At 46.7% G+C, this 15,660-nt stretch overlaps 1 protein-coding gene across 1 annotated transcript in view; it reads right to left on the bottom strand.

Moving 5' to 3' along the window:
* Window positions 1–15,660, bottom strand: part of LOC142785204 (uncharacterized) — a 145,726-nt gene that overhangs the window by 72,983 nt on the left and 57,083 nt on the right. Inside the window, exons 5-6 of the mRNA XM_075883653.1 lie at window positions 9,753–10,031; window positions 3,400–3,444 (exon numbers count right to left, since the gene is read on the bottom strand). Coding sequence (XP_075739768.1) covers window positions 3,400–3,444; window positions 9,753–10,031 — 324 coding nt within the window. The remainder of the gene's footprint in view (window positions 1–3,399; window positions 3,445–9,752; window positions 10,032–15,660) is intronic.

The raw sequence follows: 15,660 nt of genomic DNA, 5'->3' as shown, positions 1-15,660 counted from the left end.
AGAAGCTGTCATGCTCATTTTACAGCAGCGTGCTCGTCCTGGAGAAGAGGAACATAGATGTGGAAGGTAACACAATGATTGACAACTTGTCAAGAGGAAGCTTAAAGTTTCCGCAGCCATGTACTGTGCACATGGTGCTGGTGACAACGCTTGTTGTCGAAAAGCTCACCAAGGGAGAAAATGCAAAGGCGTTCCTCGCGTCGAACAACCAACGTGGCATTGTAAGCTCCATTACCACATCACTGCTAGGAGATGTTGAGCTAGAGACTTGTGAAAATGGCCATACCTCTGAGGCTATCGTGCGGCATGTAGTGCGTGTTGCAACAAATGTCGCTCTGAACAACTTTTGTAGACTTCGAAATGACACCATCCAAAGCACCGCACAAAAAAAAAGGCAGCTGACAGAAAAATCAAAACATTGAACAAGAAATGAGGTAGGATGGTTTTAGCCTTTCGTCCTAATAAAACCACTTCTACAAATGCATTTCTGACTATTACAGATTGATCACTAAAGTGTAAAGGCAGGCGTAAACAAATGCAGACCGCCTAGGAACAAAAAAAGAACAAAAAAAAAAAGAAACACCGGCTTTCAATAAGTGCCCACAGCAGATATAACGAGAACGAGTGCCGACGACAGCCGGGGTGCAGGTGGGCAACTAGCGTGACGTCACGCTCTCCCTGGAGGGGCCTTGTCAATATTCTAGGTGGTGTTGGTCGAACGCCATTGAAACAACGTGGGTGCCTTGATTTTCCTATTACCAACGGCTTCAATTTCTCATCTCCTGCCATGTTTGCACCCACCAGCACAATGATGCGATTTTTACTGCCTTTTCCTTCACTACAGGCTTCGCCTTTGAAGGTGAGCGTCTTTGATGGAAGCGCCTTATAAAAAAGACCCATCTCGTTGACGATGAAGACGTCTCGTGGATCAAAGCTCACCGAAATTTCCTTAAACTGCCCCTGTTGCCAGTTGGTGCAAATGTCCCTGTTGACTGCACCACTCTCACCCGAGATTGCTTTGAAGACTAGGCCATGGCGTGTTTTGAAGCGGCTGAGCCATGGCGATCTCTCGAGCTTTCTGCTCAAGAATTGCCTCGCTTATGGGCAAATTAGAAGTCCGTGCACGCTTGAACGACAGAAAAAGAACTTTTCCAGATGTTTATAAGGCGTCGTTCGCAATCGTTTAGGTGTAAAGGTACCGTCCTTAACAGTGCCTTCAATCTTTTTCTGTTTTTCCAGATCCGCGACAGCGTCGATTTTGGGATGTATTTTTTTGCCACCTCCATCTTGGGCAGGCCGCTTCGATCGAGCTCTTGAAGAATTTGTAGCTTTTTATCAAGCGGGTGTGCATGGTGCGGCCACTTCCTTTCGATCAGACTGAATTAACACAGTGATCCACCGCAACTTGCCGACTTTGCTCCTACAGCCACAAGCGAGAATGGATACTGGATTGGCTTGTCTCGATCTCAAGGTGTTGCCGTGGTTGTGAGACTACCTGTGGCATGAGGGAGTCTATGCTGTGTTTAGAGTTTGTGCCGTTTAACCGTAGGTGACCAATAAGCACTGTTTCGATTAACCGATGAATTTTACTGTGCAACACATAGAAATCCAGCCATATGAGCCCGTTTAGTTCTGTTAATGAGGCATTTTCGTTTAAGCGAGTTTCGTTTATTGGCAGTCCAATGTACTTTTTTTGCATGATGAGGAACTGAGTCGCTAGCTCATAGGCCCACGCTATCAGTGTTGTTTTGAGAAGCGTCCTGCTCTTAGCGTGGAAGGACCTGAAACTGTTGAACTTTAAGCGCTGCCTTTTGCATGCGTCCCTGTTGATTCATCATTGCCATGCTGTGAAGTCGCTGTCTCTAAGCACAATAAATTTGCCGAACTTTACGCGGTCGTGTCGGGCATTTCAGATGCAATTGAACTTTTGGCCCCCGTCGCTTCAGAGAAGTCAGCAGTAGAGCCAGCCATTTTCACAGAGCTTTTCTTGTTTTCTTGTTTTTTGCTGCACCGTCAGGCACTTTCGGTATTTCTCAAAATTGTCCGCCACCTATTATGTCGCCCTGGTTTACGCGGAGCCTTGAAATGCGACACATGCTCCATACAATTCTGATACACCAACTTGCTATTCGAGACGAAACATCACTCGCCCTTTTCAAAGCGCAGCCAAAGACAAGGCCGCTGATGCATATATGTCGCGTCGAGGTATACGTGCACTGAATTACAAAGCGCGGATCAGCTAAACAAATAAAATACACAGGCAGGGTTCACAATCACAGGGCAACGTGTTACTAAATCACGAAATCCCATGCCCACAAACCTTTGAGAAAGATGTTCTTTGGCATGCAAATAGCTGCCGTCCCATTCAGTAGCGCCATCTCAACTCGCGTGACGGGGACTCGCTCGCTAAATTCCATGCCGACCGGTTGTGCCCTCGCGATCTCCGACGTCAGCATAGCTCTGGCCTGGGCTGGCCCTACGTCAGCTCCTGACACCGACCTTCGACAACAGTGCAGCTCTGACCTACCAAACTTGCCCTACGCCATCTCCCGACGCCGACAAGAGCTCTCGCAAGTGGCGCCCTGTCCTCGGACTCCTGTGACCGTGTTTCCATCTTTCCTATCTCTCCTATCCCCTCGATTTGTCCTCGCTCACTGGCCTAGCGCATCTTTTTATCTCTCTATACCCTTAATCCTATTCTTTTAATCTTTCCTCACCCCCATTCCTTGTGAGCTACTGTTGAGGTGTCGCTCTCTGAAGCTGACAGTTACGGGGCTCACTTTTCTCTTCCTTTCTCTCTAAGAACCACTTGGTAGTCGCGTGATGGAAACTACTCGTAGCTGAAGGTCATCGGCGTACGCAATCTGCCCCCACCCTCTCCTTGTGCGGAGCAGCGAGTGTCAGCACCTAACATATTCTTACACCATGATCATGGCCTGTATCATACAGCCAGGAACACAAGCCCTGGTGGTGCCTTAGTGTGTTGAACACAAGCCCTGGTGTGTTGAAGTCACCAAGCTGTCCAAATGGAAGGGTGCTATTACCAGCTCCAGACTCAAAGAGTTATGGGCAGTCCAACGGGCCCCCGATGCAACAGACTTGGAATTTTTGTTCTGACGTGGCAGCGGCCTGCATCCATCCACCCAGTAATGGACAGGTGGCAAGATCAGACCAATTTCTGTAGCACCAACCCATTCAGGGTGATAGTTTTTGTAAAGGCCACACGTAACATACCAACAGACTGCATATACCACAGCTCACCTAAACAGCTTTGCCATTGAAACAGGCAAAGGGCAATCATTTATTTATTCTTGCAGGCAACAACTCTTAAAATTCTCTTATGCATTATATCTATAATAAAATATTTACTTAAACAAATGAGATTATTATAACACTTACATGTCTGTGTAGAGGACTCCTTCAATTGACGGGGCTGAAGGCCTCCTAGAAAAATACAGACAAAATGAAAAAATTACACCAAGTCTATTCATTCAAATATATCTAGCATATTTCACTGTGCACAGGACTTTTCTCAACATTTTCCCTGTTGCGTGTTAAGTGCTCAAACAGTCATGCACTTCTGCAAGACCAGTAGGTCTATGTTTCACTCGAGAGTAAAATAAACTGAGATAAAGGGAAATTGTAGAAAGATATACAATCTTGTTATAAGAACGAAGCGGCTGTGGTCTCTATTGCCAGCTACTTGCTGTTTTAAGTGGTGTGGCGACCATGGAGATGGCCTCAATGCATTTCTTGTGCCCACCAAAATGGTACAATTCCTACTGAAAGGGCATGAGATCACCTATTATTATTATTATTATTATTATTATTATTATTATTATTATTATTATTATTATTATTATTATAACTTCATTGCAGAGAAACGAGTTTTATGTAACTGTCTTTGGCATGTGTCCGGAAAGCAAAATTTGTTACTGTTGACACTTGACACACAAAATTTTCAGAGAATATTCAGCTTTGTATACTGATTTCAAACACTTAATTGCATTTTTTTTACACCAGTCCAAGAAAAAAGTTACAACAATTCTTATTTTATGAATTCGGGATGCGACTTGCTTAAAAAGTATTGCATTCGAATAGCTCACGTTCAGCAGGCATGTTCCTGAATGTTCAAACAGTGCGAATATGAAATTTACTGCTTGTCTCTGAATTTGAGCCAAAGTTATTAAGTCTTCTTTTCGCAGTCTCTTAGCTGTGAATTTTTGTTGCTGATTTCTAGAAGATTTCATAATGTTCCGTCCTAAAATACTTTATCATCATTTTTTTCCCACTTGCTGATCCTATAGCATTCAAGGAAGAAAAAAAGACAATGAATGAGTATTGGCGACAAAGTGTTCATTCCAGAATTTAAACCTTGTAAAAATCTTTATTTGAGAAAAACGCATATAACTAAAACTTGCGAAAATAAATATGCCGCCACAAAACTTATAATTAGGATCTTCAGAAAGTCCCAGGAGAGTAATCTGAACCAAGCTCATGCTCGTGCTTCTTCATTGTGGCTGCCTAGAATGCCACTGAAGAACTTTCACTTCGCGCTAGATGCACAACGGTAGTAATCTTTTTGCCAGTCCGCTGGCTGCTTTGGCTTGTTGGCTCTTACTGCAGTTCACGCAAAATAAGTGAACTAGACTCCTTGTTTCCCAGATAGAAATGCATACAAGCTAGCATCTGCCACGGCAGTCTCAACAGCACATTCTTGTCGTTTTGTGACAGGCTCCATATAACAGAGTGCAATGCCTCATTTTTTTTTGCATTCTGTGTTTTTTCTCTCGCACATCTTCGCATGAGCTTCTTGTCAGACAAGCTCTCATACACAAGGTCCAGCGCATGGCTGACAGCCTCTGGCGAGTTGTACTTGCTTTTTGGCATGGGCCCATTCTTTTCCATGGCTGCATTGTGCATGCACCATGACTCGGGGCCCTGTGGACAATAGCTGTGGTTAGGCTGCTCGCTAGTGGACGTCACATGGTAATATATAGCCCACACAGCCTTGTGCATCTTGTCCACATTCCCAGAATGGGATTTGAGAGCACAGTCATAGTAACTTGTCAATCATGTTATAAGGTCACCCGTAAGATAACCCTTGCCACTCATGCGCTCGCCGGCGTCTCTTTTGTGCTTCTGCACAAAATTTCCAACTGTAGTCCCCATTTTCTTCTGCACACGGTTCGCACAATCTTGTTTCTGAACATTAATGAAGCCATACACTTTGCCTTCGTTGACAGCAAGCACTCTATGACCGGCTGTCACCATCACAAAGCAAGGTTAGACTATGAAGCGAAAGTGAGTGCTGAAATAAAATTGTTGCTGCCTCTACGTCCATTTGGCCAGCTTTGCATGAGGTGTTTTTCTGACATGAATACTTAGATTTCCGCTCGGCATACTCTGGGCTGTCGGGTTTTGGGCCACGTTCGCAGCAGAGGGAAAAATTAGACAGCACTACATAGTCAAGCACATATCTTGAAAAAACTTCTGCTACAGAGGCCACTCCAATGTGTGAGGTGTGTCCTCTTGTGTGCCAGCTTTCATAAAAAGAGCGCAATATTTTCAGGGTTGCCGAAATTAAGGTCCTTGTAGACACTCATCACTGTTGCGGCACAACTAGTCATATGAGTCGGCACAAGCTCTCGTTGCTACTGGCTGGAGCTTTGTTTTTAGGAACTGCTGGTAATCTTCATGCGTAGACCTACCAGCTGTACCAACTGCGGGGAAGTGGGTTCTAACAGAGATCGTATGAAGACCTACCAGCATGAAGTATGAAGACCTTGGTGTGAAACAGCCATAGCGGTAAAGATGTCGTTCAGTGTCATCAACTCAATTCCTGTGCTCTGAACAGCAGGTGCCAGGCGAACGTTGATCTCAAACAGGTTGCAATTATTGTTACAGCCAACACGTCGTGAACTCAATTTTGAACCAACTTCCCCGCAGTTTCTCACGAACTCCATTTTGAACGAACTTCCTGGCAGTTTCTGCAGCGAAGCTATAGCTTCACGGCGACACCGTACTCACTTGAGTCGCATTCAATAGTCAGCTGTCCCCGGCACACTCGACAAGAAGAACATTTCTGAAATAAGCTGTTTACCAAGTCCAGGTCAACAGTTGTTTACGTCGTGCCGACGAACTTTCGATGCCGCGCTCACTCAGAGAACACTCAATTCGCGATCAGCTGCCGAGACCGAGGAAAGTTTTGCTGCTTTCTGTTGTGCACAACACTTAATGATATTCAGGTTAGGTTAGGTTAATTTGGTTTTTATTGCGCAAAAGCAGCTAAAGCTATGCTGCGCCAGACACAAGACTTTCAGGAATGGACACAGAAAAGATGATATTTTAAAGCTTATTTACCAGGTTACATTCTTTCAGAAAGTGGCATAGATGTGTTCAGGCGACGACCTTATTCTTAAAACATATGATAAGGTTAGTATTGCTCTTCGATCACATAGAGGGGGCTCATTGCATTCTACGTATTGACTTTGCACAGGTGATGTTCTGTAAGCACCACTTGACAGACGGAGACCGAGGTTGTGTATAGAGTCAAGACGGCGGATGTATGAGTTTCGTGCCGAGTCGTAGACTACGCATCCGTAGTTTATTGATTGATTGATTTGTGGGGTTTAACGTCCCCAAACCACTATATGATTATGAGAGACGCCGTAGTGGAGGGCTCCGGAAATTTCGACCACCTGGGGTTCTTTAACGTGCACCCAAATTTGAGCACACGGGCCTACAACATTTCCGCCTCCATCGGAAATGCAGCCGCCGCAGCCGGGATTTGAACCCGCGACCTGCGGGTCAGCAGCCGAGTACCTTAGCCACTAGACCACCGCGGCGGGGCGCATCCGTAGTCTAAAATGCTGTGTACAAGAGATCGGTAAATGCGTATAAGGCAGAGTCGATCGAAACCTCAGTGTTTATGGGAGAGTACTTTGAGCACGTTGAGTGCTCCGTTTGCCTTAGTTTTCAGTGCGTTTATGTGTGGCAGAAAGTTTAGTTTTCGGTCGAATGTGATTCCTAGAAATTTGTGTTCTTGTTTTACCGGCATGTTGATGTTGTATAGCTTGAGTGCAGGTTCAGGGAACAATCCTCTTTTTTGCGTAAAGAGAACAGCCATGCTTTTTTGGGCTGAAAAGCGGAAACCATTTTGGTCGGCCCATTTCATAAGACGATTTATTGCAATTTGGAGTTGCCTTTCGCAGGATGATAGGCTGGAGGCTCGGCATGCGATTTGGAGATCGTCAACATAGATGGAGTGCATGACTGTACGGGGTATAGCCCTGTTGATGGAGTTCATTTTCATTATAAACAGGGTGGTGCTCAAAATGCAGCCCTGTGGTACACCATTCTCTTGGACAAATATTCGTGATAGTACCGTACCCAAACGTACTTGAAAAGTTCTATTCGATAAAAAATCGCGTAAGCAGTTCAGCATTCTTCCGCGAATCCTTAAGTTAGCTAGATCTCTGAGAATTCCATATCTCCAAGTTGTGTCATATGCTTTCTCCAAGTCTAAGAAGACCAAGAGACATAACTGTTTGTGTAGAAATGCTTGTCCTATTTCTTGTTCAAGCCAAACAATGTGATCAGTGGTGGAACAGCCCTTTTTGTATCCGCACTGGTGTGCATCTATTAGGTGCTCCGATTACAGAGCGAGGGAGGGAGCCGAAACCCCCCCGTTAGCTCGGGTCCGTGGTGTCACTACACACCAAACACTTACTTGCGCAGGCGCCCCCGCGGGCAACGATATTCAGTCAGCTGTGGTAATAAAATATAGCATCTATCCTTACACGGTCCGCTCGATCACGCATACCTGCAGTAAGGGAGGCAGCGGTTGCAATCGCCGTCACGCTTTCTGCGGCTGCGAGGTCTTCCGCAGCAACAGCGTTGTCCGAAGTCAGAGTCTCAAGGGGCGACATTGTTTCCTGGCTGATCATTGAAGTATTATATTTGAGCCCGCTTATAACGAAACTAAGCATGACGCGGCATCCGTTTGTTGTATCCCCAAGTTTGTAGTAAATGAAACACAGCTTTTAAAAAACGTTGCGAGTGAAAACACAAACGTTTTTTGGCTGAAAAAGTTCGTGATGCACGTGTTTCGAAGAGCAGAAGTGATAAGGACGGTCTTGAATTCATTCAAAATGGCAGTGTGCTCGTTCACTGAGGTCCGTGCCATAAGCTGCACGAGGCCCTGGCTCCAAAGTTGCGTGTTCTCACAATCCGATTCCTCCAAATCCCTCTCTCCACGTACTTCATTCACGATGCCCCAATCCATGCACGGTTCCGCAGTGTCGGCATCATCATCGGCCGTAATTAAACAATCGCAACAGATGTCCAACCCGCTCTCCCAGGTCGGAGTCGACGACGCACTGCCACAAATCGCCACAAATCGCGGGTGGAGACGGGCAAAGGGGTTGTGTTCAAGAGAAAAGAGGAGAGCAGACTTGTGAGAGAAGGGCAAGAAGTTGCGATAAAGAGAGAGGAGGATGCGGCGGGAGGGTGACCTTGAAAATCAAAACACACGAGAAGGAGGCAGGTTGGGTAGCTTGCTTGAAAGGTCCGCGAAACTCGCACGTAGAAAAACTTGGAAAAAGTGCCTGCGCGTGCAGAAGTTAAAATAAAGCATGGCCGCCTGGATTGTGGTGCTCAGCAGTGTTCGAAGAATCGGCGGTCCTGCGTGGCCTCAAGAACTTCAATATTTCGCGATTTGCTCCGCACAAATTAACAGCAGTTTTCGCGCTTCCACACGCGAACGGAAGGCATGGTGAGTCGAGTGCGAAGTGAGGGAGAACAAGTCCTGAACACGAAACGAATTGCAAATTCGCTGTAACCGATCAGCGCCACTGATCTTGTTCCTAGTGGTACTTCAAACACTTTGTGGATGAAACCTTATCGAATTTTCTATGCACCCACAACGTGGCCTTAAGGGAACAGGTGCAGTAGTGTGTGTGCCTTTTGTACCGATGAACCGGCTTTCAACCACGGAGCCATTACGATATTCACATATTCTGACGCCCATTGGCAATGGACGCTTGTATGATGCATTATTACTGCAATATTTCATGTTGCATTGTGAAGCATGTATACAGGATGCGTGTGTTTCTGAAGTACAAAAGCTACTTTCACTGCATTTCCAAGCAGAGGAAGTTCTTTTCAATGTTTTAACAAGCTAAGGTATGGCCGTGTGGCAGAACATCCGCTTGCCACGCAAACGACTCGGGTTCAATCCCCAGTTTAGCCCAAACAACCCTGGTTCGGTCTCCACTCTGCTCCAAAACTTTTTATCTTCATTTTTTTATTTGCATTGTTGTGGATTTTTCGGTCAGGCATAAGATTTTTCGCTCACAACCAATGACGCCGACACATATGCCAGAATTTCTGCAAAACAAGCTCTTTAACGCTGTCACGTTAAAATGTGTTCTGTCAAGTAGGAGCTTTGCTTACCAAGAGATAAGCAGTGAAACACGATTCCCAGTACAAAACCAATATTATTAGAGGCAGTTGTTCTATTTCTGCAGTATTACAATTTGAAGAATTTCATTTAATGAGAGTCTACTGTATATCTCCATGCGTAGAAAACATTTTTCATCTCTCAGCTCACCCATTGGCTGTTTGCTCCCTCTTTATTTTCTTGTGATGTTCCTTTCTGTTCTGTCACACAACACACACAAAATAGCACCCGAACTACCTAGACCAACTTGGTTTTGAAAGAGCACGACTTGTGAAAAAAAAATGCACACCTCTGGTGTCCGTTGCAGCAAGTTCCCTGCAAGATAGCGTGGGAGAGAGCTCCTCTTGCAGGGTTGCACGACTGGCCTCGTCCAGCTCAGAAACGGCTTGATGGGGAGGTGTCCTACGGAGGAACCTCGAGCACCCTGAAGGTCCCGCCTGGTCGCCTATGTGGCTTGGCCTGCGGCCGAGGTAACCCTGCGGCAAGGGTGCACCTTCGTAGCCCAGGCTGCAGCTGGGGGAACTGCCACCAGTGGTTGACAGTGAGGGACCTAAGAAACCGTTGGTGTCTGCATGCAAAGGGTGGAATGAAGCGTTTGATGTATGCAGTCTTATCAATGCGGCCACTGCAATTTTACATACATGAAGTATAAAAACAAGCTGCTCAATAAGTTGCCCTTTTGTAGTGTTGTCTGGTTTTCGTGTTGTATCTCGATATTGACATAACGGTGGCGACCAGTGAACCACGCAAACATGAGTGCTGGGCAGCCACCCAAATTAGGAGGTGCGGATGGTATCTGGCCAACGTATCGTGTTCGCCTGGAGGTTTACTTTGAAAGGCATAACATCACAGATACTGTCGAGCCCACATATAACGGCCCCACTTAAAACAAACTTTTGCTTAAAACAAACAATATCCGCGTGACCGTAAAAATATACATTGGTTCAATGGCACAAAATCGCACTTACAACGAACGTCTCCCAGCGCCACTGATCGGTTACAGCGAACGGAGTCAGCGGTGTGCCGACTTCCCAAGAAAGCAATTTCGACCAACGATACTTCCCAAGAAAGCAATTTCGACCAACGATCAGGCATCGGCGACGTGCCCATACATTCTTATTGTGAAACGCCGATTCTGCCTCCGCGCCCCTCTAGTTGCTGCTCTCCCCAACCGCTTTTTGTTACGCACCCCTCCGTCCTTTGTCCCCCCACTACTTTGAGCACCCTGCATCGCCGGACGAGGCCTGTGTTTTCACACTGCCACCAATCTTGGGAAGACCAGTCCGCCACGTACCCCATTTTTGATGGCTGGTACTGTCGTTGACATTGCCGGCCTGGAGTGACCAGACCATTTGCCGAAATTGTCGGCTACTGACTGTATCCGATAGTCTGCGTCTAGTGCACGTGCGTACGCTACCCCACAGATTCTGACAATTTGCTATCCGTTCCGTGTTTAGGATTTGTCCTCGCTGCCTTCACACTCGACTCAGATTCCCTTCGCACGCGAGCGGAAGCGCAAAAATGGCTGTCCATTTGTGCGAAATGAATCGAAAAATATCGAAGATCGTGAGGCTACGCAAACCCGCCGGCGCAACAAGACGATTTTTTTTATCACAGCCGCCGATTCTTCGAACGCCACCGTGCGCACCGAATGTGCCGACCATGCTTTGATGGCTGCGCACACTGGCACTCTTTTAAAGTTTCTCTACAAGCGAGTTTCGCGGACCTTTCAAGCGAACTACCCAACCTGCCTCCTTCCCGTGTCTTGGTTTTCAAGGTCGCCCGCCCACCGCATCCTCCTCTCTCTTTATCGCACGGAGGAAGGAATTTTCATTCCCCCGTGCTTAATCGCAACTCCTTGCCCTTCTCTCGCAAGTCTGCTCTCCTCTCTTGATCACAACCCCTTCACCTGTCTCCACTGCTCTGCGACGCCCGCCACGCTGGCTCGAATTAGTTTCGTTTTCCAAATGGAAACGCGCCCAGAGCTGTTCTACGCGTGTGGTCATGATGGCCGGCGGGAGGACTAGCACACTTTTTCGTGCCGCTCAACAAAACGTCCAAAGTATGACCGCTAAGCTAGAGCGTAATCCGCGTGTTAGGTGCCGCGTTGCGAAGCGCTTGCTCATAGCTGTTGACCACCTGGCAGCCAACTTGCCGCTTCAGGCGTCCCGGTATTCAGCTGTGGAGATGGTGAATATTTAGTGCGACTACATGTGCGCGTAACTATTTTCGCGAAGCCGACTTCGTCGATTGTCAGGCCCGATGCCAAGCCTGAAGCTTCCGAACAGGAGCACTACAGCGGCGATTTGTGGCAGCGCGTCGTCGACTCCGACCTGGGAGAGCTGATGGGACATGTGTTACAATGATTTGATTACGGCCGATGATGATGCTGACACTGCGGAACCGTGCTCGAATTGGGGCATTGTGAATGAAGTACGTGGCGAGAGCGATTTGGAGGAATCGGATTGCGAGAACGACGAAGCTTTGGAGCCAGTGCCTCATGCAGCTTATGCCACGGGCCTCGGCGAACGAGCAGCCTGCCGTTTTAAATGAACTCGAGACCGCCCTTGTCATTTCTGCTCTTCGAAACACGTGCATCATGGACTTTTTGGGGCAAAAAAAGTTTGTTTTTCACTCGCAACTTTTTTAAAAGCCGTGTTTCATTTACTACGAACTTCGGGATACAGCGAACCGATGCCGCGTCACGCTCAGGTTCGTTATAAGCCGGCTCGACTATATAACATAGAAATGGGCACTCCTAATATCATCACTCACAGACAGCATAGTGAGAGTGGTGCAGGGCTGTTGTCACCTGAAAAAAGTCAACGAGCTCAGCTACAATGAAGTCGTCGGACATTTTGGAGAACATTACACCCTTCCAGTCAACGAGACTACTGCAAGCTATGCATTCCTCATGCAAGCACAAAAAGCCGGTGAGACTATTCAGCATTTCATTGCTGAAATTAGACGGCTGGCGGAGAAGTGCGATTTCCGGGCATGGTTGGAGCGAATGCTGAGAGACTGAATTTTGTGTGGCGTGCACGATGAAGATGTTAGGTGACACTTATTTGATGCAATGAAAGCTCAAGCTAGAACAGGCAGAATGCTTTGCCATTTCGGTACAGGAAACTGCTGAGGATGCTCGACTGATGCATTTTACGGAGCAAGGTGCGGTAAATTTTGCACACCAACGGAACTGGACTGGTTGATTTCGGCCAAAGCCGGATACGCGTTGCCGATGTGGACGGTGTGGCAGCAAAAATTATGTCGACGATGAATGCAAACATCTGCATGCGGTGTGCCACAGGTGTACCAAACGAGGCCCCCTGAGTCGAATGTGTCATTCAGCAACATCTAATCACCGACAGCAGAGGCCACATGCGAATGCACATTGGAAAGGGCTGTACGCAACGACAGCTGAAGACTGCATGTCCTCGGTCGATACCGAGGCCTTGTACGCCATAGGGGTCGTCCTTCTCGAAGAATCAAGTATCTGAAAGATTAAACCTATTTATGGAGTCATCAGCAGGGACAACGTTCCTCTAACAATGCTAGTGGACACCGGGCCACCTGTAAGCATCATTTCAGCAGCTATGTTTCTGAAGTATGAAATGAAGTGGAGGCAGTTGCGAAAAACACAGCTAAAACTGTCCTGCCTCTTGGGTGAACTTCCCCTGCTGGGACAACTAAGCATGATGGCCAGATGCGATGGGAAGAATATGCAAGGCACGGTCACAGTGGTCAACAGTCCGAAAACATCGTTATGTGGCCGAGACACGATAAAAACTTTCAACAAAATCAGAGTTCCCACGCTCACTAACGTCGTCGCAAGTGTGCAACCTATGATGTTCAACAGAGCCAGCACGAAACTAGAGGCCCTACTTAGCCAATAAGCTGACTTTTTGTTCAAGGTCTTAGATTTTGCAAGAGACCACTGGTGACCTTTCAACAAAAAGAAAACGCCGTTTCCTGTGTGTTTATTGCGACAATCAACACATGAGGTTCGCACACAATATTTCGCTGTAAATTCACAGAATCTTCAAGGATTTCAAGGATGCTGAAATAAAGAATTCAAGCAGTGTAAACTTAATGTTACTTTTGCGCGTAACTTATGAAATCAGCTCTGCTTTTACACTGACATCTTTTTCAAGAACAGCTATCTCCGCCTCTTTTTATTTAGATGTTATGCGAAACCTGTTCACCTTGACAAAAGACATGCCATGTCGTTTTTTGCATTGGAGTCTTTCAAAGCCCGATCTACTACCTCCAGCAAGCACTTCAGAGTTTTTTGAAGCCCTGCCATCTCATGTTGCGTGCTCTGTACCTCGAGCTCTTTCCTTCTGAAAGCTATCCGCTGTGCTACAATATGCTTCTGTTCTCCTGTGTGCAACGCACATCTAGGCATATCTTGGAGCACTGATGACTTCACTTCTTTCAACAGAGGAAACGGTAAGCAGCCTACTGTGGGTTTGTCACAGCCTCATAGATAACTACCTGAGAGATATACAAGAGTTCTGCCATAATTTCTGCTATAATCAGCTTGTTCACACTGAAACCTCGTTCTACTAAAGGCTGTTCATAACTAGGCAAGAGAAGGACCTTCAGCATTTCCCATAAGATTGAGAACAGATCATGCATGCTTCCTTAGCGCACAAAAGTAGCATTTAGGCATTCATGGTCTCTTTCCAAGTTCTTTAGTTTATGCAGTTTTTCTTGGTAGAAGTGAACATCTCTTCTGTGCTCAGAAAGAAGCTTGTTGTCAACGAAACTGTTAAGAACAACTTTCACCTCCAGCCGACATTCAGGCCATCCATCATGAGCTGCACAATTTTGCTCAGAGAAAAAGACGCAAGTGCTTTTGTGAACTTCTGCAAGAGGTCATCTATTGTGCTGTGACCGCAGAATGTCGAAGTCAGATATCTGGTTGTTACCTCACAGTTGTTCCACGATCTGACGTGAAACATCAAGTTGCTTCCTTTGCAGGTATTCGTTCAAGGTTCCAACAAAAAGTACTACACTATGCTCAAACATTTGCCTTATTTGTCGTACTTGTGAAGTTAAAGAGCGAAACGGGTCTTAGAAGGCCAAAAATCGCAAAAAGTCCACTTTTTGAAGCTGACATTTTCAAAATATGCACCTATTTTCGCACTTATCTGAGAAGTTTCTAGCTTCTCACATCATTATTTCTGGCGCAAAATCAATTCATAACATCCCTGTGAGATGAACGTGAGCGCAAATTGACGCTAAAATCGCGCTTTTTCCGTGCCAAACTGTTGCCGTTACGCACGAGCTATCGTGTTCATCTTGGTCTTGTTTGGAAGGGTCGCTTTTCATCTTCAATTTCCCGCCACCGCTGGCTCACCTTGCTCATTAGTTTTTTAGCGAAAACGTGTCATCGAGAAGCACTAGCGCATGATTCAATTGGCTGCTTGGGGCACGTGAGGCATCCGATTGGCCAAGGAGCGCTTTCGGCGTCTGCTTCACTATCGTGACACGCACAGACATGCGCCATTTTGTCATGGTGCTACTGACTGCTTGCGGAAGTAAAGAAGTTCCGTGCTACAGTAATTGGTGAAGCGGGTTTGGCGGTGGTTCGTTCGCTGTGAACTTCTGAAAGATCCCCGCTATGGCTCAGGTCAACGAGGATAACGAACTCGACGCGGTCAACGACGGTCGCCCAGTCACCGGTGTAGGCCTAACTCACATATGCGCCCATTGGTTGCCGACAACGTTACTGAGAACAGCTGTGTTTTGCAGCCTCATCAGTTAGAGAACGGCAAGTAAAAAAGCAGAAGTGAAGCTACCAGAGATATCAGTCTTCGTAGTGACAGAACGAAAGTGCAGTCTTATCGCTAAACCCGCCGATGTTGTGGTTCCCCCCGCTTGACGAAAGGACCTTGAACTGCGCGACGGGTCATCAGAGTGGAGTACGCCGCGCGTTGACCAACAACAGAAAGTCAATACGTTCGAAGTGAACATGCTCGCGGTCCACAGGTAGAATGCTTTTAACAACGTGTTCGCAACGTTGTCGCAATCTCCGCTCGAAAATGCAGCAGTCTTACGTGAAAAGGAAACTAACACCTCGGCACTTGTGTAGCCTCAAAATCGATGAGCAAAGGAGCAACTTTGGTTCGCGACACTTACGGGTAACTTATTCTGGACAAGCCGGAAAACATCGTTGCATTATTCGACAGATT

Source organism: Rhipicephalus microplus, unplaced genomic scaffold, assembly GCF_043290135.1.
Source record: "Rhipicephalus microplus isolate Deutch F79 unplaced genomic scaffold, USDA_Rmic scaffold_19, whole genome shotgun sequence".
Lineage (NCBI taxonomy): Eukaryota > Metazoa > Arthropoda > Arachnida > Ixodida > Ixodidae > Rhipicephalus > Rhipicephalus microplus.
This window is presented reverse-complemented; position numbering and strand designations above follow the sequence as displayed.